The sequence below is a fragment of the Lepisosteus platostomus genome, chromosome 5 (genome assembly GCF_059453375.1).
Source record: "Lepisosteus platostomus isolate fLepPlt1 chromosome 5, fLepPlt1.hap1, whole genome shotgun sequence".
NCBI classification, from domain to species: Eukaryota; Metazoa; Chordata; class Actinopteri; order Semionotiformes; family Lepisosteidae; genus Lepisosteus; species Lepisosteus platostomus.
The window spans coordinates 53,604,467-53,629,993 of record NC_142615.1 but is presented as its reverse complement, the minus strand read 5'-3'; the positions used below and the strand labels follow the sequence as shown (position 1 = coordinate 53,629,993).

Below are 25,527 nucleotides of genomic sequence, written 5' to 3'. Positions count from 1 at the left end.
TCTGGAGCCTCTTCTGTCACAGAGGACATCAGCTCTCCTGAACCACACACTGTCACACATCAGATTTAAAATGAAAGAGATCTGGCAACCTAACTCTATAATACATTTCAAACTAATTTCAGATTTTTATTGAGATGGTGAATAACAACAGGGCCACCTTAATCAGGACAGAGAGAGCAATGCTGTGAACCTTTGTGAAACATCTAAAGAGGAGCTGGACACGGGCAGCAGAATAACGCAGAGAATAATCCAGACTCAGTGTGATGAGCTGTGTAGTGCACAGAGGGAGCCTGACTCACTGGGATTGGTGCAGGGTTTCTCTGTAGGACTGGACTGAAATAACTCACCTGAGAAGGCATCTGGGCTCTGAGGTACAGTTACAGCATCATCATAGTACTCTGGAGCCTCTTCTTTCACAGAAGACATCAGCTCTCCTGAACCACACAGAGACAGGTTTACTGTTACATATCAGATTTAAAATACAGGAGACCTGGGAACCTGATTATATAATACATTTCAAATTAACTCTATTTTGTTTAAATTAAAATAGTGAATTACAACAGAGTAGCCTGTTTCAGAACAGAGAGCAATAGTGTGAATCATTGTTAAATATCTGAAGAGGAGCTGGAGAATGGCAGCAGAATAACCCAGAGAATAATCCAGACCTATTCACTTCCATAATAAATATAAAACTATTCCTAGATTTGGACTTATTTGGGCAGAGTGAAGATACTGAAGAGGAGCTGGACACTGGCAGCACAGTGACCCAGACTGATAGTTCAGAGCTGAGAGTATAGAGAGTCAGTTTAATGTGACCATTGCTGAGTAAATGATAACTCTGTATTCTGAGGTTGAGATAAAAGAGAGAATCTTTGGGACTGGACTGAAATAACCAACCTGACAAAGCGTCTGGACTCTGAGGTACAGTTACAGCATCATCATAGTGCTCTGGGATCTCTTCTTTCAGAGAGGTTATCGAGTCTCCTGAACCACACAGAGACACAGAGAATGTACACTTCAACTCTGACTTAGTTCACCACAGTGCTGCAATCACTTTAAACACTGATGTTCATAAGAACTGCAGAGTAAAATGTGTTTTCCATGTAGTTATAGTAAAGTGTAATTCTAAATGCTTTGTGAGATAAAATTAAGACAAGACTCCAGGGTGAGTCTTATAAACAGCCATCAAGAGAATCTTTAATAATTAAGTCAGGATGTTGGTGTTAATATCTCATCTGAAAGGTGGTTTCTCCTGCCTTCAGTTTCCCTGTCATCATACTGGGACAACGATCCTGAATTCTGCTCCTGAGGGAAATGGTAACTGCTGCATCAACACTAGTTAGAGCTGCATCCTAACTATTCCTTAAAGGTATCCTCTCCCTCTACTGATAAAGACTAGTTTTGTTTTGTCTTAGCCTCTGTGATCTGTTAAGATCAGGCCAGCATTAGGCAACACTGAAGAGCAGAGTTAATAAGGTGTCAAACAATGGAGGTTACAGTATATTTTTCAGATTCAGAATTTTCTACACAAGTTCTCTAGATTTCAGCCTGGTTTGGGATGAGAGTGAGTACTGGACTGAAGACCCCCACTCCCACACTGAGCCCCCTGACTCCATCTCCCCTCACCTGATACTGGGTCTCCCTCACTGTCCTCCACATCATCGTATCCTGAGGGCAGCTTGTCAGAGAAGAATCTCCCTGTGAACAGGAGGACAGATCAGTAATACCTGCACTCAGACAGCAGCCTCACTGTCCTCTACTGGCTGTTCTCACTGTGTGAGAAGCCAGAGTGTGAAAAGTAACACAGAGTTTGTTTTTAGATCAGGGACAGTGCTGTGCTGATTTTCGTTACTCATGTTGACATACCTCTTGAGAAAGAAACCACTGTCTGAAACCAGTGTGGTGAGATATTCTACAAGTGTAAGTCCTCAAATCTTCCTCAGAGGGTGGAGACCAATCACACCCTCTGTACACTCTCTCCACTCACCTCTCCTGGGGGCGCTGTAGGTTCCCTCTCTGGCCGGTTTGTGCTCTATTTCCTCATAAACAGCATCACGATAGGGGGTGTGTGCTCCCTTAGATAGGGCTGTGTTAGGAAACAAACACTCAGGGTTTACATGCAGTGAGGGGAATATAAGGTATTTAATTGGGTGCTAAACCTTTTCTTGGGCATCTGTGCACATAAATATTATATTATATATTATATATTATATATTATATATTATATATTATATATTATATATTATATATTATATACATCTGCAAATTTCTACAGATCTCCATCTTAGAGTAAAATCCACATATCAGTTTCATGTGAGTGATAGTACTGACCACCAGAGGTCACTAGTTCCCTCCCTACCTTTCCTCAGCTTCCTGTTATGGATCAGCTGCCACACTAACAGGGCAAACACTACAAAAAGCAGAGCCCCCAGTGGCAGGAGGACCGGGAGCGAGACGGAGAGGCCTCCCAGCAGCTGTGTCTGGGGTGTTGTCCTGGTGCTGCCTGAGGGAGAGGGACACAGATTAGAAAATGATCTTCTGTGTCTTAATCTTCAGTCTCAGTAGTGATCTTATCTAGACAGAGATTAGAAACTGGAGAATTTACCTGTTTCCACAGAAGAAGTGCTGGTGGAAGTAGGAAGAGCTATAATAGAAGATCAAATGTTTTTTGATGAGGAGATTCACAATAATTCTCTTTATTTCTTGACAAAAATGAAACAGAGAGGCTATAGTTTATAGATAGCAGTACTTCTGAAAACCATGCAGTTTGCCAGCAGCATCATTTAGACAAACCGAAATGTCTCTTATTCCCTTCTGTCAACTGCATTACCTGTTGTCACTGGATGACTTTGAGATCCCCAACCTGAAAAAAAAAAGGAGAAGGGATGGGTCGAGATTCAGAGAGTATTTAATAGCCATAAGGGGTCATACTAATTGTATTTCTAATAGGCAGAATTTGTGTTGGCTTCTTCATTATTATTTACATCTGTATTCCTGTACTGAGAGCAGCCCTGAACACACTGGGAGCTCCAGCTGCTCCCACTCACCTGTACAGGTAACCCCAGCGTCCTCCTTGTGCAGACAGTCGCTCTGTCCCAGGGGAGGGTGCCAACAGTCCCACAAGTGAAGCTCACTGCCCCTGCAGTTCACCTTGTCCAGCCAGATGGTGCCATTCCCTGGTCCAAATGATGCGTTTCCCACTGCACTCACTGCGTCTCCACAGCCCAGCTGTCTGCAGACCACCTGGGCATCCTGCACGTCCCAGGAATCATCACAGACTTTCCCCCAGGAGCCATTGTGATAAACCTCTACCCTCCCAGAGCAGTCACCTCCTCCTCCGACCAGCCTGAGGGGCCAGTAGTCTAGAGAACAAAACAAATCTGATTAACAGACATAGAGATACAATACAAACCCAACCAGCCTGAGGAGCCAGTAGTCCAGAGATTGTTTTGACGCATCTTATCAACATCAAAGCAAAATACATCTCGACTACTGTCTGGTTTAGAGCACTGACTTTATTTGTTATTTGTGAAAAAAAATGTAAGAACTGATTTATTTTATCAACATACAGATACATTTTGTAAACTCACTTGAACATGTGTCCTGGCCTGAGGCTGTGGAACAGGATTTGAAACTCCGGGGCACAGACTTCTTCTCTTCATCTAAAAGAAGGAAAACCCTGTTAATTTAAGATTAATAACCTTTATACTGGACATGAGGACATTAAGGAACAAGTAATAGGTTTATTAGGCTGCTCCCACCTGAACTATGATGACATTAATGAGTATCATGTCTGAGTATGAGAGTATGTTAGCTGCAAGTATGAGTACTCATGCAGTCATTACATCTTCTTTTGTCTTTCGTATTATATATTTTTTTACTTTCATTTTTTAATGTGTTGTACGGATTCTGTATATAACACATATTGCTTCTTGAAAATGCTGTGACTGCCAGATCTAAAACAATAAAATAGGAAAACTGTGTGTAGGTCTGAAGACATTTGTAAGGCATATTGCTTGTTAAACTGCTGGATTTAAAGTTCCATACACTCTGGGATTAGGGATTAGAAACACTAGAATCTGCTCATAAAACTAACATTCAGCACTTTTTGACAGCTCACCTTATTTCTTAATTAGCAGATTGTTTATTCTTTTAAACTGGAAATAATCAGTAATGGATAAGACTAAACTAACATTGTGTGACTCAAAATAAACACCACATATACAGAACATTATTTGCTCGGGATAAGCAATATAAAATCAGCAATAAATTCACTTATACAACTATTGCTATTGCTCTCTGGCAACAGTTACCGGTTGTGTACAGATCAAACATTTTGGCATCATTTCTCTTCAATGAGTCGCTCTTGGTGTTATGATAACAACGAAGAGCGACTCGGCCCAGAAACAACTAAGCGTAGCCAGCAACTGTTTTTTGAGCGGAGACAAACATTTCCCTCTTAGACTTGCTTATATCGTTTTCAACATTTTCTAACACGTTCAATCCCCTTTTTTTTGCCAAACAGAGGGTCTGTTCACGGTCATTTCTTGGATAATGCGACAGGAACGGAGACATGTTACGAGCTTTGCATGTGGTAGAGCTGTGCATTTAACGGGGCTCGGTGTGTTACAATGTCATTAAAATAAATCACGTCACGCCCCTCTGCTGTATGGACGCAGTCCATCCTCAGCTTCACCTGGTATCTGCGTGAAAAAATCCCCCCAATGTTGATCCCAATGTTTCTGCAGAGATCAAGAACAAGGGGCAGATTCCTCGTTTACACATCGCGAATCCTTAATCGTTTTTCTTTGAAATCCAGCACGGAAATGACAGAACAACTAGCTTGATTAACTAACCAAAAAAAAAGTCGCCTACTAAATGACTACAGCTCATCTGTATTCAAAACAGGTTTCCATGTCAACCACTGTAATAAACAGCATACGGCCACACAGCGACGGTTTGGAGCCAAGCCAAATAATGCTGAAACAGCACAGCTGCAGCAATGTCTGGGCAAAAAGGTAAGAGATACCAGATCGCCTTTCACGTCTGTTGGGCTGTGTCCAGTTTTGTACTGTGGAGAGTAATAGTTGTAACAATAGATGGTGTGAGAGAAATCTAGCCCTGACATCAGGTTCCTATGCCAGCAGCCATATCACCCTGCAACTCAACACTGGCAGCCCCCCCCCCCACTGAAACTCAGCAGGTGTGAGCTTAGTCAGTACCTGGATGGGAGATCCCTGGGAAAAACTAAGGTTGCTGCTAGAAGAGGTGTTAGTGGGGCCAGCAGGGGATGCTCATCCTGCGGTTTATGTGGGTCCTAATGCCCCAGAATAGTGACGGGGACAGAAAAGTGGAGTGTCCAGAAAAGCACTATATAAGTGTAAGCAATTATTATAATTATAATTTCTTATAATTAAGACATTTAAAATTCTCTTGAACCTCAAAGTATTTTATCTGTTTTTTCTTTGATAATAATGACAGGCATGTTAGTCTGATTGTAATAAAAGCCACTAGGAACAGTTTTTGTGAAACTAATCAATTATTGACGTATTTAGGTGTCAATGTTTTACCCACCATTTTTGTGTGAAGACAGATTTATGTGAAATTACCTTCTGAGCCATTCCACCATAATCTTAACCTTTAACATCTTACTGTCCAACACAGGCCATGAACAAAAACAGTGAAACACTGGGCTGTCTATTTAGTTTATTAGTAATGATCTGGAGTCTTTACCTGAGCAGGTGATCTGAGCCACTTCAGAGTCTGTGCACTGGTTCTGATTCCAGGCAGAGGAGGGGCAGTGCCACAGCGTGGAGTCATGAGGGCGGCATTTAAATTCATCGAGCCAGTGAGGAGCGGAGTCCCGTCTGGGGCGAGATTCAACAACACGCCCACTCTTCCCACAGTTCAGCTCCTGACAGATCAGACTCACTGTGTCCTCACTCATGCTATTTGAGCACACGTTGCCCCAGGTGCCATTGTAGAAAACCTCCAGCTGACCAGAACAGCCCTCGGCCAGTCTCAGCTCCTTGAACTCTGGGGACACACAAGTGGACAGACTGAGAGAACCCTGCTCTGAACTGACACAGACTTCTAGATTAAAGACCTCAGATAGAAACAGTGTGTCTGCTACCTCTACCGTGACACTAGAGGATTTCATTATTGTTTTTCTCCAGATCAAATTAATGGAATGGAATGTTCTTTTTCAATAGAAACCAAAACATTGGTGACTTTTTTTAAAACAATGTCAGCATCAGTCTGGCACTAGTATAACTTTTTTCTGTAAATTACAATCCTAATTACAATTACAATTACAATCCTAATTGAGAATCTCTGGATTATTATGTCAAGCACCCTATTGCTATAACAGTAACAGTTATTTTCACATTACTGTCCCTGTTCTTGTCTCGACCAGGAGATACTGTACAATACTCCTGGTAGTAAACACCCTACTGTATGAAAACGTCATGGTGTGATATGAGTCCTGTACCTGAACACACCACTCCCACATCCTCCTTGTGTCCACAGTCATGTTGTCCCCACCCTGCTGAGGGACACTCCCACAGAGACGACTCGTTCCCCAGACAGTCCACCTCATCCAGCCAGATGGGTCCAGTTCCATGGCTGAAGGAGGCCGGTACTGGGGCACTGAGGGCCGTCCCACACTGGAGCTGCCTGCACACCACCTGAGAGTCTGCCAGGTCCCAGGAGTCATCGCAGACTGTCCCCCAGGAGCCATTGTGATAAACCTCCAGCCTCCCAGCACAGTCGCTTCCTGCCCCAACCAGCCTGAGGGAGCACTGGGCTAATAGAGAGACAGTGCCCAGTGATATAAACACATAAACAGCATATATAAACATTACTGACAGTTGGTCTAGGAGCAGAGAGTCAGAGGTAAGTGGCCAGTGGTCAGAGGTCAATGCAGTACTAAGAGATCACTGTGACCTCTAGTGGGAGATAATTTGCTGAACATCAGCTAATGGGCAGCAGATACAGTGCAAGCAGCTTTTACGTCCTGCTGCCTGACTGTGTGTGTTAGAGAGGTTGAGAGGGACAGTGTTGAAAAACTCCACACACACCTGTTGCCTCACAGAGCCACAGTCTGAGATGAGTAACAGAGATGCCAACACACACTGAGAGCCCTGGAGATTCAGAACAAGGACCGGTTCATACCTGGTGTTACTGATGAAGGAAGAGAGGAAGATGGGATACCTATCAAACACACAGAGAGAGAAAGCGGAGTGTGAGCTGTGTGTGAGAGGAGCAATTTAACACCAGCAATGAAACTATAATTAAAACAGCACAGACTATTGACAAAATCATTCTCACTTTACCATTTCCAAGTGAATCGTTGCTACTTTTGGAGTCTGTGAAAGAGAAGGAAGGAGCTCATTACTGTCCACAGGATTAATCTTTCACCAGTGGAGTGTCAGTTGTGTGTGTGGCACAAAAATAACTTTTATTAACCTTGAGCTCTGGATTCTCACTTTCTCTGTTGTGCAGTACCCTGCTTACTTATGCTCTGGGTTAATTAATGGATTCATTGCAGATATCAGGGAATTACATTTAATATAATATATATATAATTACAGTATACTGAGTTCCAGGACATTCTTTCATCGGTGATCTGAATAACAAATATACATGTGATTTTTACTGTATTTTTAGTGAAAATACAATGAAATGCATTAACAAATAACATTTGGGCATCTGGCTGTATGTAACAGAGCAGTTTTTCAGTCAGTGTGCTGCTGTGTATAAACACATGATTTTTAAACACATGATTCTCACCAGAGCAGATGACTCCTGCATCCTGTCCATGAGAGCACCCTGCTCTGCCCCATGAAGAGACAGCACAGTGTGAGAGACGGCTCTCATTGCCCTGGCACTCAAACACATCAGCCCATACTAGTCCAGTGCCCTGTCCAAACCAGGCCTGTCCTGGAGCTGCTACAGCCTCCCCGCAGCCCAGCTGCTGGCAGAGAACACTGGCATCTCTCAGGTCCCAGTACAGGTCACACACTGTCCCCCAGTCCCTGGAGAGCCACTGTAACTCCACTCGGCCAGAGCAGGAATCTGAGCCGTTCACCAGCTTGTACCCTGTGTATCCTGCACACCGGACAAAGGGAGAGAGAGTGGACACAGTGTCATAACACAACAAAATCCTGCAACATCTAGCAGTTATCCTCAACTCACCTTCAAGTATACAGTAAACCCTCAACATAATACCACTGATGAATGGAACTCTAGAGCTCTTCACTGAATAAATCCACAGTACTGACTCAGACAGAGTTGTTTACTGATTAAACAGCTGTGTGAATTCAAGGGCAGAACAGAGCAGTTATATTTGTTATTTCTGTTTTTCTTTTAGAGAACAAATCTAAACCATTTTACATATAATTACCATTACTCAGCCTTAATTTTACACTTCAAGAAAAAAAAAACTGGATGAGACACTCAGAGCCCCTGTATCAAAAGACACAGGGCTGCTGCCCCTGCTGTATTGACATTGAGTCAGGGGAGGGGTTATAGAGCAAAGACTGCTGGGAAGGACATGCTGCAGATTTATGTTGCAGTAAGCAGGTGACTGGCAGGAGTTGAGTGTTGTCTTTCCTAAACTTCTCTTATTTTAATTAGGAACTACATTTAAAAAATAAATGGAATCAATTATCCTGCTCTTACCAAAACATACCAGTCCCACGTCATTCTCATGTGTGCAGTTCTGTGATGTTGTTGATGACTTTGGACAGGAGAAAACCTGAGATTCGTTGCCCAGACAATGGAGCTTCTCTGTCCAGACCTGTCCCTCTGCCCTTCCAAAATGAGCCCCCTTCAGCACCTGTGAGGGAACCCCACAGTCCAGCTGTCGACAGACAACTTCTGCGTCCTGCCAGTCAAAGTCAGAGTCACACACTGAGCCCCAGGTCTCTCCGTGCTGCACTTCCACTCTTCCAGAGCAGAGATTACTGCCTCCAACCAGCCTGACACCTCGATGAGCTGGAATATCAGAACAAAGAAACAGATCACTGTCCCTGACCAGCCTGATCCCTTACACTCTAGAAAAAAAGACCAAGACTGTCACAGCCTGGCACTACTGCTGCAGGACTGTCTGACCTGGTTACTAACAGACACTCTGGACAAGACCAGGACTGTCACAGCCAGGCACTACTGAAGCAGGACTGACTGACCTGGGCACTGACAGAAAATGTGGACCTGACCGGTATTGTGTTTTTTTTCACATGAAAGCAGATCTCAGTTAAAGACACACTGTAATTTAATTCAGTGCTATTTACACACACCTGGGTCTAGCAGTCAGATGGCTATAGTGCATTGTAAGAAAATTCAGGAACATCAGATCCCCATAGAGGCCTTTAAAGGCTCTTTATGTGCCAATCTTTAAACTTTAATTCCTCATCATGAGTATGGTTCAGTATAACCCAACCTATTTTCCAATATGACAGAGGAGGTAAGAGGTTAAATGTCCAATCTTCAATAGCAAAATTATTGAACAACTGGACTGAGCCAACAGAACTTGATCTTGTTCATTTCTATTTATATACAATTCAGTATTGAGAGCTCATTGCACAAATCATTTCTGGGCTCAATTGTATTAGACTAAAACACACCTTAAACTGACCAGATCACTGACACTGACACTGAAACACCATTAAAATACACCTGATATTGACCAGATACACTGACACCTGGAGAGAAGGCAATTCACCCCACAGTACAACAGTACCCTCTTCAGTGTTAAAACACTAAGGGCAGACAGAGAACTAAATATAGACTCACTGACCACAGTCTGGCTGTTTAAACTGACCGATACCCAATGTCCAGGGCAGACAAGGTGAACTACAGGCTCAGAATGATAGAGACAGAGACACTTCCAGTTATCCTGCTGTACAAACATGTGAATGAGAAAGTTTTCCCAAACTGAAGATTCATGTGCTGAATTTACACTTTGTCTTTCATATAGTTGTGGAATATAATTATCAGTAACATATATCTTATTTAAGACATGTATTTATTGCTTATATTTATAAATACTATATAATTTGTGTTTTATAAGATTTATTTTTATGTTTATTTAGAATAGTAGACAGTAAGAGAACGGGAGGAATAACTGTAGGGGAAAAGTAAATGAGAGTTGGTTGATGATTTTTATATGGTTTGGATTTATAAATAAAGGCACACAGTGACAGTGTAGAGTGTTGTCAGTGAGCAGGTCTCAGCAGGACAGGAGCAGTGGGAATGGGAGGATGGACAGATGAACCATGATGATGGACTCTAGATCAGTGAAGGAGTTTTAATTGTCCTCAGTGCTGGAGGCTGAAAAGATGAAAATATTCTATGTCTCCTACCTGAACAGATCACTCCAGCATCAGAGTCATGAGGAGGGCCATAGTGTTTCACTTCAGTTGTTCTGCAGTGCCTCAGCGCAGACTCTGAACCTCTGCAGGAGACCAAGCCCAGCAGGACTGATCCAGATCCTGGTCCGAAGTGAGATCCTCCTGGTGCTGAAACAACAGATCCACAGCCCAGCTGTCTGCACACCACTGAAGCATCATCCAGATCCCAGATAATACTGCGAACCGCCCCCCACTCTCCTTTATAGTGAATCTCCACTGTCCCCTCACACGGACTGGCACCATTAACCAGCCTCACATCGGCACTGCCTGTGGAGAGAGAGAAAAGTATCATTACTATGTGTACAGGATAGTTTGTATATTTATACCGCACATAGTCAAAATATGCCAGACATTAAAATTTTCTTTAACCTGTTTGACTGGATTGCTAGTCCATCTGCCTGTGAACTAGAAACTGGGGACACACAGAAGGTGGAACATAGAAAGTCTAATATCATTTCAGACTCTCAATCTGTGTGAGATGGTAGATAATCCACTAGCACAGTGACTATAGAAGGGGAGAGATTCTGAAGGGTCTAGCAGCAAAGTTACTGTGTCATGTAACACCAGGCTACGGGAAATAGGACCCTGTGCATACCAGGTGGATGCTGCACATTGGTGGTGGTGGAGGGGAGTCCCCATTTCCTGTAAAGCGCTTTGAGTGGAGTGTCCAGAAAAGTCCTACATAAGTGTAAGCAATTATTAATTATTATTATAATTAATTCAGGTATCTGTGGTTCAGTGCCAAAATGAGGGACAAAGACACGGTCTTGGACAAAAGCTAGGAGGTCAAAAAGCACGGGAAGGTGCGTGGGCATTTAGGAAGAGTAGAGCTCTTGGAAATGTGGGAGTGCTTGCATGCCTGTGTGTGACTCGTGACAGACTGTGTGTGAGATACTGTAGAGTCTAGAAGCACTGTAACTGTGTGTAAGATACAAGCAGAATAATGACTGTGTGTGAGATACTGGAGAGTAAACAGCTTTATGATTATGATAGACTAAGCAGTAATCTGGATCAGGTTAGTGTGCCTTAAATATGAGAGATTCTCAGTAGTAATTCATCTTCAGTTTGCAGTATGTAATATTGCTTCCATTATACATCAAAACACATTAACATAGGTTTTTTACAGTTATACAGTATTTTCTCTGAAAATATTAAATATATCAATACTTTGCTTTTAGCCTTTACATGCCAGGATCTTAATACTAAGTTCATACACTGCACATTCTTTATGTACAAATTGTGTTCTTTTTTTTCTGCTTATCCACTGTGTTTTGAAGCTGTTTCCGAGACATTCTGATAAGTAATTATAAATTGAAGCCCTAGAAAAATTGGTAGGATAACATTATACACCCTTTAGTAAAAGCAACTGTAAAGTTGTGCTGATGTAATAATAATAATTGCTTACACTTATATAGCGCTTTTCTGGACACTCCATTCAAAGCACTTTACAGGTGTTTCCTTTCGAGAAACGCCCTGGGATTTTTAATGACCAGAGAGAGTCAGGACCTCAGTTTTATATCTCATACTAAGGACAGCACATGTTTACAGTATAGTGTCCCCATCACTTTACTGGGGCATTGGGACCCACATGGACCGCAGGGTGAGCACCCCCTGCTGGCCCCACTAACACCTCCTCCAACAGCAACCTTAGTTTTTCTCAGGAGGTCTACCATCCAGGTACTGACCAGGCTCACACCTGCTTAAGTGCAGTGGGTTGCCAGGTGTGATTTGCAGGGTGATATGGCTGCTGGCTAAACAATGTAACTATTTTCCTAGCTAAATGATGTAACTATTTGCCTTCCAAATTACACAACAAGTCAGATGTTTTTTGATATGTGTTAAATTAATGTGATTCTTATGATTTCAAACTAAGTTAATTGTGATTCAGTATATTGTGTGAAAAAAGCCTCCTAATAGTCTAAATTTATTATTTTGTAGAATAGGTTGGTTGACTGGGTTTTGGAAAGAAGGAGGGTCTAATAGGTGATGTTTAGGGTTTGAGGTGAATTTTTACCCTTTGTAATTCTTTTTAAAAAGAGGGCAAGATGTCAGCTGAAGTTGGAGTGAGAACTGTGATTCTCACTGAAGAGAGTAACAGATGCCAAAGAAGTCAGACTGAGACAATCGCTTCAGGAATTTTTTACAGAAGGACCTGTGTGTTTCCATAGAGAATGTGAATTGTTTAAGTCTGCCCATGTTTATTTTCACTTTTGTCTGTCTGCTCAGCCTGCTTTACTCAGACCTCTCAGCTTCAGTCTCCTTCTACCAGATCAGTGCAGCAGGTATCAAAATATATGTATTTAGTTAAACTAATAAAAACAAATCAAATAGACCAAATGACTCCTACCTGAGCAAAGCAGGGACACTTCCTGTCCATCACTACAGTTGACTGTCTGTGGAGAACTGCAGTTCACCAGATGAGTCTCATCCCCAGAGCACTGAATACCTGTCAGACACACAGCACTGTCGCTTGTCTCATACACAGAGGAGTGGTATATTTGCACCACTGAGCCACAGCCCAGCTGTCTGCAGACCACAGAGGCCTCTCTGTAGCCCCAGGAGTGCTGGAGGAGTCTCCCCCAGGTGCTGTTGTAGTGAACTTCCACCCGGCCATCACAGTGACTCTCTCCTCCTGACAGCCGGACTCCACCATCTAGAGCTGAGAGGGAGGAATCTAAAAAAAATGAAAATCAAGATTATTTTCAGTCACACATCAGTAAAACAAAACAAACTCACAGAGGTGTTATTAGGAATATTATTTTGTAAAATTAACTTGATACACCACAGCTTATTATGTCTGAACATAGTGTTTTAAAAATAGTCATAATTATAAAAATATTCTTGCTTAAGACATTTGCTAGGGTGTGAAATTCTAATATAACACTCTCTCTTCTAAGACTATACTCTCTTCTAATACTGTAATTATTATGTATAAGAATATATAAATATTCACTGGCTGATGACAACTGTGCACATCTTTTCTTTTCGCCCTCCTTCACCTCAACTGCCTTCTTGCAGCAGCTCCTTGGATCATTCCTAATGAGTGAGGACGGTGATGACAGCACTGGGCAGGTGAGCTCAGCTCACTGGGACACTAAACCTGTAGTGTGGACATGCGTGGCAGAGAGGTTGTGAATGAGGAATGTGAATGTGAACTGGCTTGTTTGTTCAGTTACACAGGGTGGGTGCAGCTGGATTTAGCAGCTGAGTAGTGTACAGCATGAATGTAGGTAATGGAAGCTAAATAGAAAGCAGATGTGGATGGATAAAGTGGATGGATCTTGGAAAACGGTTGTGCTGGAGCTCTGTGGAGATGAGAGAGGATTATGGGAACAGAGGGCAGAGAGACAGGTGATCATGGTTGTGCTGTGGACTGTGGGAAAGACGGCTGGTTGGCAACAGATGTGCTGGAGCTCTTTGGAGGTTGGGCCAGTTTGAAAAGTGAGAAATATTTAGTGATTCTGGTAAGAAGATTGCTTTTACTGGCATTTTGAACAGTTGGTCTGATATCGCTGGCTTGGAGACCAAGACCATGTAAATGGATTTGGTTGCTTCATGAGCAAATGGCAGAAATTTGGATTTGACATCCTGCTGATCTGTTATTTAAAGCTTTCTTAGTTCTGAAAATGTGAATATGTGTTGATTCTTACTAGAACAAATGACTCCAGCATCCTGACCATGAGAGCAAGCAGCTCTGCCCCATGAAGAGAGAGCACAATGAGAGAGATGGGTCTCATTGCCGTGGCACTCAAAAACATCAACCCCCCTTGATCCATTGTCCTGTCCAAACCAGGCCTGTCCTGGAGCTGCTACAGCCTCCCCACAGCCCAGCTGCTGGCAGAGAACACTGGCGTCTCTTAGGTCCCAGTACTGGTCACACACTGTCCTGTATTCACCGCGGTACTGCAGCTCCACCAGGCCAGAACAAGAGTCAGGGCCGCCCATCAGCCTGTAGCCAGTGTATTCTGCAGACAGGACAGGGGAGTCAGGAGCCGTAAGCATTAACATCACTAGTCTTTATACAAAGGACAGGGGAGTCAGGAGCTGTACAGTATGAAAGGTTATTAAGGTTGATTTTACAGAGGGGTAGATTGTACAACAAACGTCTCATACGTACGCATAATAATTGAATATTTAACTTAAATAACTTTAATTTAATTATCTTTCACACTTTGAGAAATAAAAATGAATCATGAAATGTGGAAATCACATGACCACTGCCTGCTGCAGCTCACTAATCCAAAGAAATTAGTTTTGGGGCAGAATATACAGTGCTCTGAAATGCAAAATGCAAGCATATTAAACCTATGCAAATTATTTTTTTTAAAAAAAGTGGTGAAACACTTTCTAAAAAACAAAGATATGCAAACAAAAAAAAATCAGGACTTTTGCCATTTTGTCTTTAGATATGTAATTAAACTAGATGATGACACTGTACACCAGACAATGCTCTCAAAGGTTAGTGGGAAAGCAATGAGGAAGAAAAGTAATTAGCCTACACTGCTCAGAATGTGATATCGAAGTGTTTATACAGCTGGGGATCAGTACAGACAGCAGTGCTTTCACCTGTACAGACCAGGCTGATGTCATTGCTTTGAGAGCAGCTCTGGTGCTCCCTGGTTGAGGTGGGACAGTCGTGAATTCTGGTCTCATTTCCCTGACACTGGATCTCCTCTGTCCTGATCAGCCCCTGCCCCTCTCCGAAATGAGCCCCTCTCAGAAGCTCCGCTGGAAATCCGCAGTCTAGTTGGCGACAGACGACCTCTGCATCCTTCATGTCAAAGTTGGCCTCACAGATTGTACTCCAGGATGTCCCTCGCAAAACCTCGACTCTGCCAGAGCAGAGATTCCTGCCTCCTATTAACCGTACTCCTGACATGTGACAAAACATTTGCACAAATTTTAACAGTATTAGAGCACATTAACAGTGTGTATAATACATATATCAAAGTAAATAAATTCAGATAAATTATATTCTTTAGATTACCTGTATTAAATAATTGTAATCCTCAATTTAAAAGATCTTAAAATCATCATTTGCATTTAATCTAAAGTATTAATATGCTCGGTCACGTTAGGAAAAAAAAGGAAAAATTAGAAAATCAGTTTCGAATTTAATATAAAGAGGGCAATAATACTGCAGGGAGGAGGTGCAGGAGGAGGTGAGAAAATCATACTGCACTGAGGCCTTAAAAGAGAATGAAGCAGGACTGACATCTAGACAGTCAGCAGGAGCAGCTCCTGGAGTCTCAACAACAGTCAGAGAAACTGAAGCCTCATGAACATTTATGAATCATTCAAACTACATCCCTCATAGAGCCCAGAGAACAGTACTGTCACAGCCTGGCACTGCTGGAGCAGGACTGTCTGACCTGGGCACTGACACACACTCTGGACAAGACCAGGACTGTCACAGCCTGGCACTGCTGGAGCAGGACTCTCTGACCTGGCACTGACAGACACTCTGTACTGGACAAGACCAGGGCTGTCCTACCAGCACCAGCTGCACATGCCATGGTCTATCAGTCATTTGCTGGCTACAGAGCATTGCAAGAACATGTACGAACCTCAGTGTCATACAGAGATCTTTTTTAAAGCCATTTTTAAATATTAATTCCATATCATGAGTATGGTTCAGGATTCCACCAGTATAATCCAGCCCCTATTACAATATGGCAGAGAGGTTAGAGGTCCAGTCTTAAACAACAAACCTGAAATTATTGAATTACCCTAATGAGCCCAGAACCTTTCTTGTTCATTTTTATTTATATCCAATGTTGTGCTGAGAGCTCATCTCTCAATTTAATCTGAGCTCTTCTGTTCCAGGCTGACATAGACAGAGAGAGAGAATCAGCCCCTGGGCCAACTAGAACTGCTACCTACTGCTACTAGAGTCTCCTGTCTGTTTGTACCTCTGATCTCCACACAGGTAGAAAGACACATAGTGACAGTGAGGAGTGTTGTCACAGTTCTCAGCAGGACAAGAACAGTGGGAACGGGAGGATGGACTGATTGACCCTGATGATGGACTCTAGATCAGTGTAGGAGTTGTAATTGTCCTCAGTGCTGCAAACTGGAGAGAGTCTGCCTGACACCTCAGTTCAGCACCATCAACATTACTGACACATCAGTCTTACCTACCTGAACATCTCACTCCAGCATCTCCAGAGTGAGGAAGATTATAGTGTTTCACATCTTGTTTACCACAGCCTCCCAAAGAAGACTCTGGCCCACTACAGGATATGTAACTCAGCAGGACTGATCCAGACCCTGGTCCATAGTGAGCTCCATTTGGTGCTGAAAAAGCAGATCCACAGCCAAGCTGTCTGCAAACCACCGTAGCATCATCCAGATCCCAGCTTAAGTCATTAACTGTCCCCCACTCTCCATCATGATACACTTCCACTGTCCCCTCACAAGGACTGGCACCATTCACTAGTCTCACATCAGAACTGCCTGGAGACAGAGAAAATAATATTTCCATGTCTGGAGGAAAAATTCTATATATGTATATATACATACTAAAAATATTTCAGATACCTAAATTTTACTTAAAGTGCTTGACTGGATTGCTACTCCATTTCCCTGTGAACTAGAAACAGGGGACACGCAGAAAGTGAAAAAGAGAAACTGTCACGGACGTCCAAAGGGACTAACCGTGGGGAGCAGGAGAGCGTAAAAAGACCCATATGCGTAGCGGCGAGACGGGAAAAAGGCCCGGGCTCATTAGTGCAAAGAGTTCAGGAATGCCGTATAAAAACCTATGCCCTCAGGGAGCGGACGTGGGGCGCCCTGGTGCTAGGCAGGTCTCAGGACATCCGAACGTCAATGCTGAGCGAGGACAGAATGCAAGACCCGGAAATATAAAGCCCAAGGGAAAGAGAGGGACCGGAAGGACAGCAGACCGGAAACTAGGGACAGGACAGAGAAGGAGCGCCCTCTGGCTGCAGAGGGCATGACAGAAACCCTACTAAGTCCACTAAGTCAACTTCTATAAAACACAGAAAGTCCACTATCTGTCATTTCAGATCCTTACTTTGTGTGAGATACTGGAAAGTCTATTAGCACAGTGACTATGTGTGTGATACTGGAGAGTACCAGCACAGTGACTGTGTGAGAGATACTGGAGAGGCTTCCAGTACAGTGAATGTGTGTGAGATTCTGGAGAGTCCAGCAGCACAGTGACTGTGTGAGTTACCGGAGAGTCTACCAGCACAGTGACTTTGTGTGAGATTCTGGAGAGTCCAGCAGCACAGTGATTGTGTGTGAGATACTTGAGAGTCTACCAGCACAGTGATTGTGTGTGTGATCCTGGAGAGTCTTTTAGCACAGTGATTGTGTGTGAGATCCTGGAGACTGTAGCAGCGCAGTGGCTGTGTGTGAGATTCTTGAGAATGTAACAGCACAGCGCCTGTGTGTGTGTTATTGGAGAGTCTAGCAGCACAGTGACTGTGTGTGAGATACTGGAGAGTCTAGCACCACAGTGATTGTGTGTGAGATACTGGAGAGTCTATTAGCACAGTGACTATGTATGAGATTCAGGAGAGTCTCCCAGCACGGTGACTGTGTGTGGGATACTGGAGAGTTTAGCACCACAGTGTCTCTGTGTGAGATACTGGAGAGTCGAAGATCTCAGTTACTGTTCAGTCGCTGTGGTGTGAGAAAGCTGAGTCAATGGTAGCCAGTTTTGTTGTTCTTCGCATCAGGAAATCTTGATCAGGTAATAGATTTAAACACTAATAAGTCACCTTACTCTGAATATTGTGCGTTGAAAGTGAGAGAATAATATACAAAATAATATACAAAATAATATGAGTACAAAACAGAGTCTTAGGAATAATTCAGATTAAATGTGCAATATGTAATATTGCTTCCATTATACATCACAACTCAAAACAATAGTTTTTTTATATGTATACAGTATTTTCTCTGGAAATATTAAATATGCCAATATTTTATTTTTAGCCTTTACCTGTTCAGATCTTAAAACCCAGTTCACAGGCCCAATTTCGTACACAACACAATCCTTGTGTACCAGTTACGTTTAGTATTTTTTTGCTTATCCATTGTGTTGTGAAATTGTTCTGAGACCTTCTTCTGATAAATGGAAACCGATGGGTGGAGTTCTAGGTGAGAAGAGGGGGTGCTCCGCCCCTTGATCTATCATTCAATTTTCTTTCCTATTTAAACCCTTACTCCACTAACACACACCTCTAGAGTTTTTTTTTTATTCAAGTCTGTGAGTTCTGAGCACTAGATCTGCAATGGATCGCATGGCTATTTCTCTGCTATCCACAAACTGCCTGACTTTCCTCCAGCACATTGAAGATTCTCCGGCCCTCTTTCGTTGACCTCCTTGGATTCAAATTAATCCACTTTGCCAACATTTCTTCTCCTTTCCAGCCTCATTATTCTGCTTTATAGCCATGGTTTAACGAAGAGTAGATCAGGACCCTATGCAGACGAAAGAATCCAGAAGGGAGTGAAACAGACATTGGGAGGAGACGACGAGGAACTGGGCAGGTTGAACAAGTCCAGGGGTCCAAAGGGAAATATAGGGTGAAGTCTAAAGGTCCCAGTGCCAGTGCCAGGTGATCCATCCAGGACAAAACAAAACGAAGTTAAAAAACGAAACAAGGATGGGGAATAAAACAGAATAAAACAGAATCACGAGGCCAGGCCCTCTGAACCCCGAACTCAGCTGGGTCAGGATGCGGATAAGAGGCCTATGCCCTCAAGCTGTGGGTGAAGGGCGACTTGGTGGGCATCCGTCTTCCAATGCAGAGCGAGAGTGCCTTAAGTAAGGAGGGGCAGGATTGGAGGCAGGTGCACATAATCAACTAAAATGTGAAAGAGCCAGAGCCCCCTTGTGAGGAGGGATTACAATCGTGACACAAGACTGACTTCTTTCAAAACTCCACAAATAGCTTTTTGACAGATCTATTCTTATTTCACTTCAGTCTGATGTTTTTTTCCTACTCTTATGTGATTTCGGAAAAAAACAGTTCTTCCTCCCTTCACTGTCGTTTCTTCTGCTCCACAAATCGGTCAGCTCCTCCTCCTTCTCTCCCTTCTCTCATTCCACCTTCTCCTCATCCATTGCCATGGGGTTCTAGTAGATAACACTACTCTTCAAGTTTCTCAGTAGGTTTCTCAGATCCACAAATTCCCTTCTCGCTCTGTGGCAGCCACCAATGCCATCCGGTTAAAATACAGGTTTTCTACTTTCACCTCAGCCTCCTGCTTCAGCTCCCCCATCTCAAGTCTCCTTCTTCATCTCCCCATGTCAGATTTCACCAAGTGCCCCAGTCTCCCAGGCTTCATTTTTGCTCCTTGTTTGTGCCGCCAGATTCTTAAAGTTTTCTGGTCTGAACAGTAAACTGATACATCTGTTCTTTTTCTTTTCCCATTTACAACTGTTTTTGTGCAATATATGTCAGGGACCTGTGCAATACATTTATATTTACTTTTATATTTATATTCATATTGTGCAATATGATTTTTGTGTGTACTGTTCTGTTCTGGTTTGTTCTTTGTGTGTTCTGGACTGTGAGTAACTCTTCTTAGTGCACTTCTCACTGTACTGATTGTATTGTATGTATTGTATTATTATTATTATTATTATTATTATTATTATTATTATTATTGTATCATTCGTTACACTGTGTCTGTGTTGTCTGTGTTAAGCTGCTGTTACACTGCAATTTCCCTCACGGGATCAATAAAGTATCTATCTATCTTAAAGGTAAAACTAGCAATCTCGTTTCTCTCCTAATAGACAGCTCTGGATTCAATTACCAAGGATTGCGAAGAACTTGCTGTTGCGCTAAATTCTAGGATCTGCCTCTTTTCCAGTTTAACTCCAGTTTATGGCTTTCTCTATTTTCAGGGATGTCATTTGTTCTTTCCATCCTCTCAGGCGCAAGGAGTGGACTACTACTGCTGATCCTTGTGTGTTAAGGTGGTTCTTTATTTTATACTACAAAATCTCTTCTTTCTTCCAAGTTCATACACCCATCTGTATTCCCACCCTGGAACACTCCCTTCAGGATCTTCTCTCCCCTCTTGTTAACTACTTTCTTGATGGCCTCTGAATTAATTTTTTTGCGCCTGTCTTCAAATCCATCATTTTGTCCAGTCTTCCTCCCTCTATTGCTGAGCCTGGGGTGATTGCTGCCTTGATTCAAGCTGAGCTGTGAAAGGCTTTCTCATTGGCCCCTCCTAGAGCATCCTTTTCCTCATACTTGATCAACCCGGTAGAAAAGTCTTATCACTTTAGATATGCTTAAATCGCTCCCTCCACTTTTGTTTTTAGATTTTGAAATTTATCAATAAACACAACTCGCTATCCTAGTTGGGGCTTTGCAATTATGATATCCACATTATACCTCAAGGCAAATCTTTTTCTCAACTTCTCGCTACTGTCAGCCTCTCTCAATGCCCACGTTATCAACTGATGCTCAGAAGGATATTAGAATGTGGATATTTCTCCCCCACTGGAACTGGAGCTTTGTTTCGCAAGAACTGTTGTCCCACTCTGCACTACCTGTCCTTGAATTGATGCTTCTCCTCTCAGTCTAATAGTGATATTCAATGCTCAATGTTTTTTCGAATTTCCGACCTCTCAAATCCAGGAGCTCTCTCCCCATGCATGATCATCAGCCCTTCTGGAACTCTACCCTATTGTTGCCATCCATGTGTGGGGACACCAGAGGATGGGGGGAAGAAAAAGAAATAGAACATTCTTATTTCATGCTGATAACAAATCCACCATTTTCATTATCAATAAAGGAAGATCTTCTTCCCCCCAATTTCAAGCTTTTTGCTCCTCATTTGCGCTGCCAGATTCTTGAAGGTAAATATGTCAATTGTGTTTTTCTCCTATTAGACAGCTCTGAATTTGGTTACCGAGTAGTGGGTTCTGGAAAACTTGCTGTTGCTCTAAATCCTGGGATTCATGTCTTCACAGGTTTAACTCTGGGCGAATTTATTCTGGCTTTCTATTTTCAGGGATGTCATCTGTTCTTCCACTCTTCCGGGTGCCAGAAGTGGACAACTACTGCCGATATTTGATTAAGTTCTATGTTTATGCCCAATTAAATTTTTCAGTATAAACGGAATTTTTAATTTAACCATTCTTCCTGTTCTAATTACAAGCCTCCTTTGACATCTCACCCAGTTTTCTGTTACCCATACTTTGTATCTGGCAAGGAACACCTCCCTGGCCTTTCCAAAGCTGTAGCCAATGCTCTTTCTAGTTCACAGTTACCTAAACTCTTCTTGCTGATGTCCATTAAAGCTCTCTTCCTCTTCAAGTTCCTGAGTTCCACCATCTTCTTTCATCTAAAATCAAATCTCCACCCAGGTTCAATGGGCACATTTTTACATGATTCAGCTTCATCTACCCACGCAGCCTACTCTTCTGCCTGAACTACATGCAATACCTTCTGCACATTTCACCAGCCGCCTTCATCTCCATTTTAACCTCGCTATTCTCAATGTTTTTTCCAAGTGCTACAAGATCTTACCTCTGGGATTCAATTCCACCTCAGACTTCAGTCTTTTCAATGTCCTAACGGCCTTATATTGCAGCACTCCATCTCGCATTAGTGGAATCCAGAGACAGGACCACCAATGGCATCTTCTAGGAAACATACTGTATCTCCTCCAACATCCTCTGCATCTTACCCCCTTCTAGGATGTGTCTAACTGCTGCAGATTCAAAGAGCTGCAGAATTCACCAGTTTCTCTGTATTCTGTTTTCAAGAATCAACTATGTTTAACTATGTGACCTGTCTCATATCCCAGACTTTAACTTTCTTTTCTATACTCTTCCAACCCAGTCCAGTTCACTGTGGATCCTTCAGTAATCTGAATTGAAGCTGCCACCTACACTGCCCGAGCTCACTCGGATATTCAATTAAGACACTCAGCTGTCCTCCCTCCTCTGCAGTTGACCTTTACATTGTCTCAGGCATTTCAGCTACTCATTATCCCGGAGTGGATGCGTTAGTTTGCCCAGAGTGGGGGCATCTGTTTCTCCGGGGCCACCAGAGGTTTTCCCTTGAATTGGCACCAAGGGTTTTTTCCTCTCCACTGTGCGGTCAGGCTCACACATAGCCTCTACACATTTCTTTCCTGTTCTTTTCTCTTGCTTCTTTATTTTCTTATGCTTTGGCACACACTTTGTTTGTACTCACAGGTGTTGGGAGAGAAAATGTTGGGCTGGGGCTCCATCTCTGGAGGGGTAAGTGAAACTCACTTCCCCGACCTCAGGATGGCAGCACCACCTTGACCCTTTCTGGGGAGGTTCTAAAAGCGTGAGCCACAGGGGACCCCAGCCACATTATTCTCGGTCCCCTTAGGGCTTATCCCAATTGCAGGGCGCCGCCTCAAATGCAACTCTCAGCAAGTCAGGGGACTTCTTTTGTTTCCTTCTCAAGCCGCTGTCCCTTCATTCTCAACCCCTCAGCCAGCACCTTTGAATATGTTTCCTCCAGTCAGGTTTTCTTTCTCTTCCCCTCTTAAAGGATTCATTCCCAGTCACGAAGCAGCACCTCTCATGTGACTCTTTTCTATCCCCTGAGAGAAGAGTCTGGTTGCAAGGCAGCGCCTCTCAAAGTGACTCTCAAGGAGTCAGGGGAGTCTTCTTCTTCCTTCCCAAACCCTGAGGGCCCAGTTGTGAGGCACCGCCTCTCTACCGACTCTCCGCAAGTCAGGTGTTTTGTTTTGATGCTCCGTACTCTGCCGAGTCAGCCAATCCAGTCGGCCGCATAGGTTCTACTTTTCTCTACTTTACTAACCCCTGCTTCTCCCCTTGAAGTAATTATATATTAAAGTAAAAATGGTAGGATAGGATTATACACCCTTAAGTAATAGCAATTGTAAAGTTGTGCTGATGTAACCATATGCCTTCCAAATTACACAACAAGTCAGATGTTTTATTAGTAATTATTAGTTGTAATTATTATGATTTTAATCTAAATTAGTTCTTATTCAGTATCTTGTGTGAACAAAGTCTCCTAAGAGTTTAAATTTGTTGTTTTGTAGAGTAGGTTTGTTGACTGGGTTTTGGGAAATGTTCTTTATAGGAGATGTTTAGGATTTGAGGTGAATTTTTACCCTTTGTAATTCTTTTTAAAAAGAGGGCAAGATGTCAGCTGAAGTTGGAGTGAGAACTGTGATTCTCACTGAAGAGAAGAAAGGACGCCAAAGAACTCCGACTGAGACGATCTCTCCAGGAAAGTTTTTACAGAAGGACCTGCGTGTTTCAGTAGAGAAAGTGAATTGTTTAATTCTGTCTGGATTTAGTTTCCCTTTTGTCTGTCTGCTCAGCCTGCTTTACTCAGAGCTCTTGGCTCCAGTATCCTTCTACCAGGTCAGTGCAGCAGGTATTAAAAATATGTATTTAGTTAAACTAATGAAAAAAAGATCAAATAGACCAAATGGCTCCTACCTGAGCAAAGCAGGGACACTTCCTGTCCATCACTACAGTTGACTGTCTGTGGAGAACTGCAGTTCACCAGATGAGTCTCATCCCCAGAGCACTGAATACCTGTGAGACACAGTGCACTGTCACTGTCCCATACAGAGAGGAGTTATAGACTTGTACTACAGAGCACTAAATACCTGTGATACACACAGCACTGTCACTGTCCCATACAGAGAGGAGTTATAGGCTTGTACTACAGAGCACTGAATACCTGTCAGACACACAGCACTGTCACTGTCCCATACAGAGAGGAGTTATAGACTTGTCCTACAGAGCACTAAATACCTGTGATACACACAGCACTGTCACTGTCCCATACAGAGAGGAGTTATAGACTTGTACTACAGAGCACTGAATACCTGTCAGACACACAACACTGTCGCCTGTCTCATACACAGAGGAGTTGTATATTTGCACTACAGAGCCACAGCCCAGCTGTCTGCAGACCACAGAGGCCTCTCTGTAGCCGCATGAGTGCTGGAGGAGTCTCCTCCAGGTGCTGTTGTAGTGAACCTCCACTCGGCCATCACAGTGACTCTCTCCTCCTGATAGCCGGACTCCACCGTTTAGAGCTGAGAGGGATGAATCTATAAAAATCAATAATCATGTTTATTTTCAGTCACAGATCAGTAAAACAAAACAAACTCACAGAGGGGTTATCAGAAATATATTTTTTGTAAATTTAACTCGATACACCACAGTTCATCATGTTTGAACATAATGTTTGAAAAATATGCTATTTTTAAAAATATTCTTGCTTAAGAAGGTTGCTAGGGTGTGAAATTCTAACATCACACTTACTCTCTCTTCTAATACTGTAATTATTACATATAAGAATATATAAATATTGACTGCGTGACGACAACTGTGCACATTTTTTCTTTTGATTTTTCTTCGAGATAAGTGGTTGTACAGCTGGGGAGCAGTACAGACATCAGTGCTCTCACCTGTACAGACCAGACTGATGTCATTGCTGTGAGAGCAGCTCTGATGCTCCCTGGTTGAGGTGGGACAGTCGTGGATTCTGGTCTCATTTCCCTGACACTGAACCTCCTCTGTCCTGATCAGCCCCTGTCCCTCTCCGAAATGAGCCCATGTTAGCAGCTCTGCTGGAAATCCGCAGTCTAGTTCACGACAGACGACCTCTGCATCCTTCATGTCAAAGTCGGCCTCACAGATTGTACTCCAGGATGTCCCTCGCAGAACCTCAACTCTGCCAGAGCAGAGATTCCTGCCTCCTATTAACCGCACTCCTGACATGTGACAAAACATTTGCACAAATTTTAACAGTATTACAGCACCTTAACAGTGTACATAATACATATATTAAAGTAAAATAAATTCAGAGAAATGATATTCTTTAGATTATCTGTATTAAATAATTGTAATCCTAAATTTAAAAGATCATAATTTAACATCATCATTTGCATTTAATCTTGATGTTTCTGAAGTATTAAAATGCTCGGTCACGTTAGGAAAAAAAAGGAAACATTAGAAACTCAGTTTTGAATTTAATATAAAGAGAGCAATAATCCTGCAAGGTAGAGGTGCAGAAGGACGGTGAGAAAATCACACTGCACTGAATTTCAGGGATCCGGCAGGTAGTTCTTCGAGGATCCTGTG

The 25,527-nt window shown here is 42.8% G+C and overlaps 2 protein-coding genes and 1 long non-coding RNA gene across 3 annotated transcripts; all 3 read right to left on the bottom strand.

Annotated features, from left to right (window-relative positions):
* Positions 1–347: 347 nt before the first annotated feature.
* On the bottom strand, positions 348–1,690 carry LOC148669309 (uncharacterized). Its single transcript, XR_015937072.1, has 3 exons — positions 1,627–1,690; positions 898–984; positions 348–434 (listed from the first exon to the last, which is right to left on the bottom strand). It is a non-coding gene; the product is annotated as an uncharacterized LOC148669309 (long non-coding RNA).
* Positions 1,691–1,871: 181 nt separating this feature from the next.
* Positions 1,872–25,164, bottom strand: LOC148669307 (antigen WC1.1-like). The gene is made up of 14 exons (XM_088631002.1): positions 24,858–25,164; positions 16,554–16,868; positions 14,979–15,284; positions 14,063–14,377; positions 12,760–13,086; positions 7,087–7,102; positions 6,491–6,789; positions 5,734–6,036; positions 3,591–3,662; positions 3,048–3,362; positions 2,831–2,863; positions 2,606–2,644; positions 2,360–2,503; positions 1,872–2,086 (listed from the first exon to the last, which is right to left on the bottom strand). The coding sequence occupies exons 1-14, from the start codon at positions 25,162–25,164 to the stop codon at positions 1,929–1,931; spliced, it is 2,949 nt and encodes a 982-aa protein (XP_088487128.1). The 3' UTR covers positions 1,872–1,928.
* Positions 7,151–9,546, bottom strand: LOC148669308 (scavenger receptor cysteine-rich type 1 protein M130-like). Its single transcript, XM_088632946.1, has 4 exons — positions 9,528–9,546; positions 8,683–8,997; positions 7,792–8,109; positions 7,151–7,212 (listed from the first exon to the last, which is right to left on the bottom strand). The coding sequence occupies exons 1-4, from the start codon at positions 9,544–9,546 to the stop codon at positions 7,151–7,153; spliced, it is 714 nt and encodes a 237-aa protein (XP_088489072.1).
* Positions 25,165–25,527: the final 363 nt, after the last annotated feature.

Bases quoted from the DNA above. Each gene is read 5' to 3' on its own strand.
- LOC148669308 (XM_088632946.1), bottom strand. The intron at 8,110-8,682 runs GTAAGAGCAGGA...TCCGGTGTGCAG, and splicing joins CGTGGGACTGGTATGTTTTG to GATACACAGGGTACAAGCTG. The intron at 7,213-7,791 runs GTGAGAATCATG...TGTGTTTGATAG, and splicing joins TGCAGGAGTCATCTGCTCTG to GTATCCCATCTTCCTCTCTT.
- LOC148669307 (XM_088631002.1), bottom strand. From the start codon at position 25,164: ATGTCAGGAGTGCGGTTAATAGGAGGCAGGAATCTCTGCTCTGGCAGA. The intron at 16,869-24,857 runs GTACAGGTGAGA...CTCTGTCTCCAG, and splicing joins CAATGACATCAGTCTGGTCT to GCAGTTCTGATGTGAGACTA. The intron at 2,504-2,605 runs GTAAATTCTCCA...CCTCTCCCTCAG, and splicing joins CACTTCTTCTGTGGAAACAG to GCAGCACCAGGACAACACCC.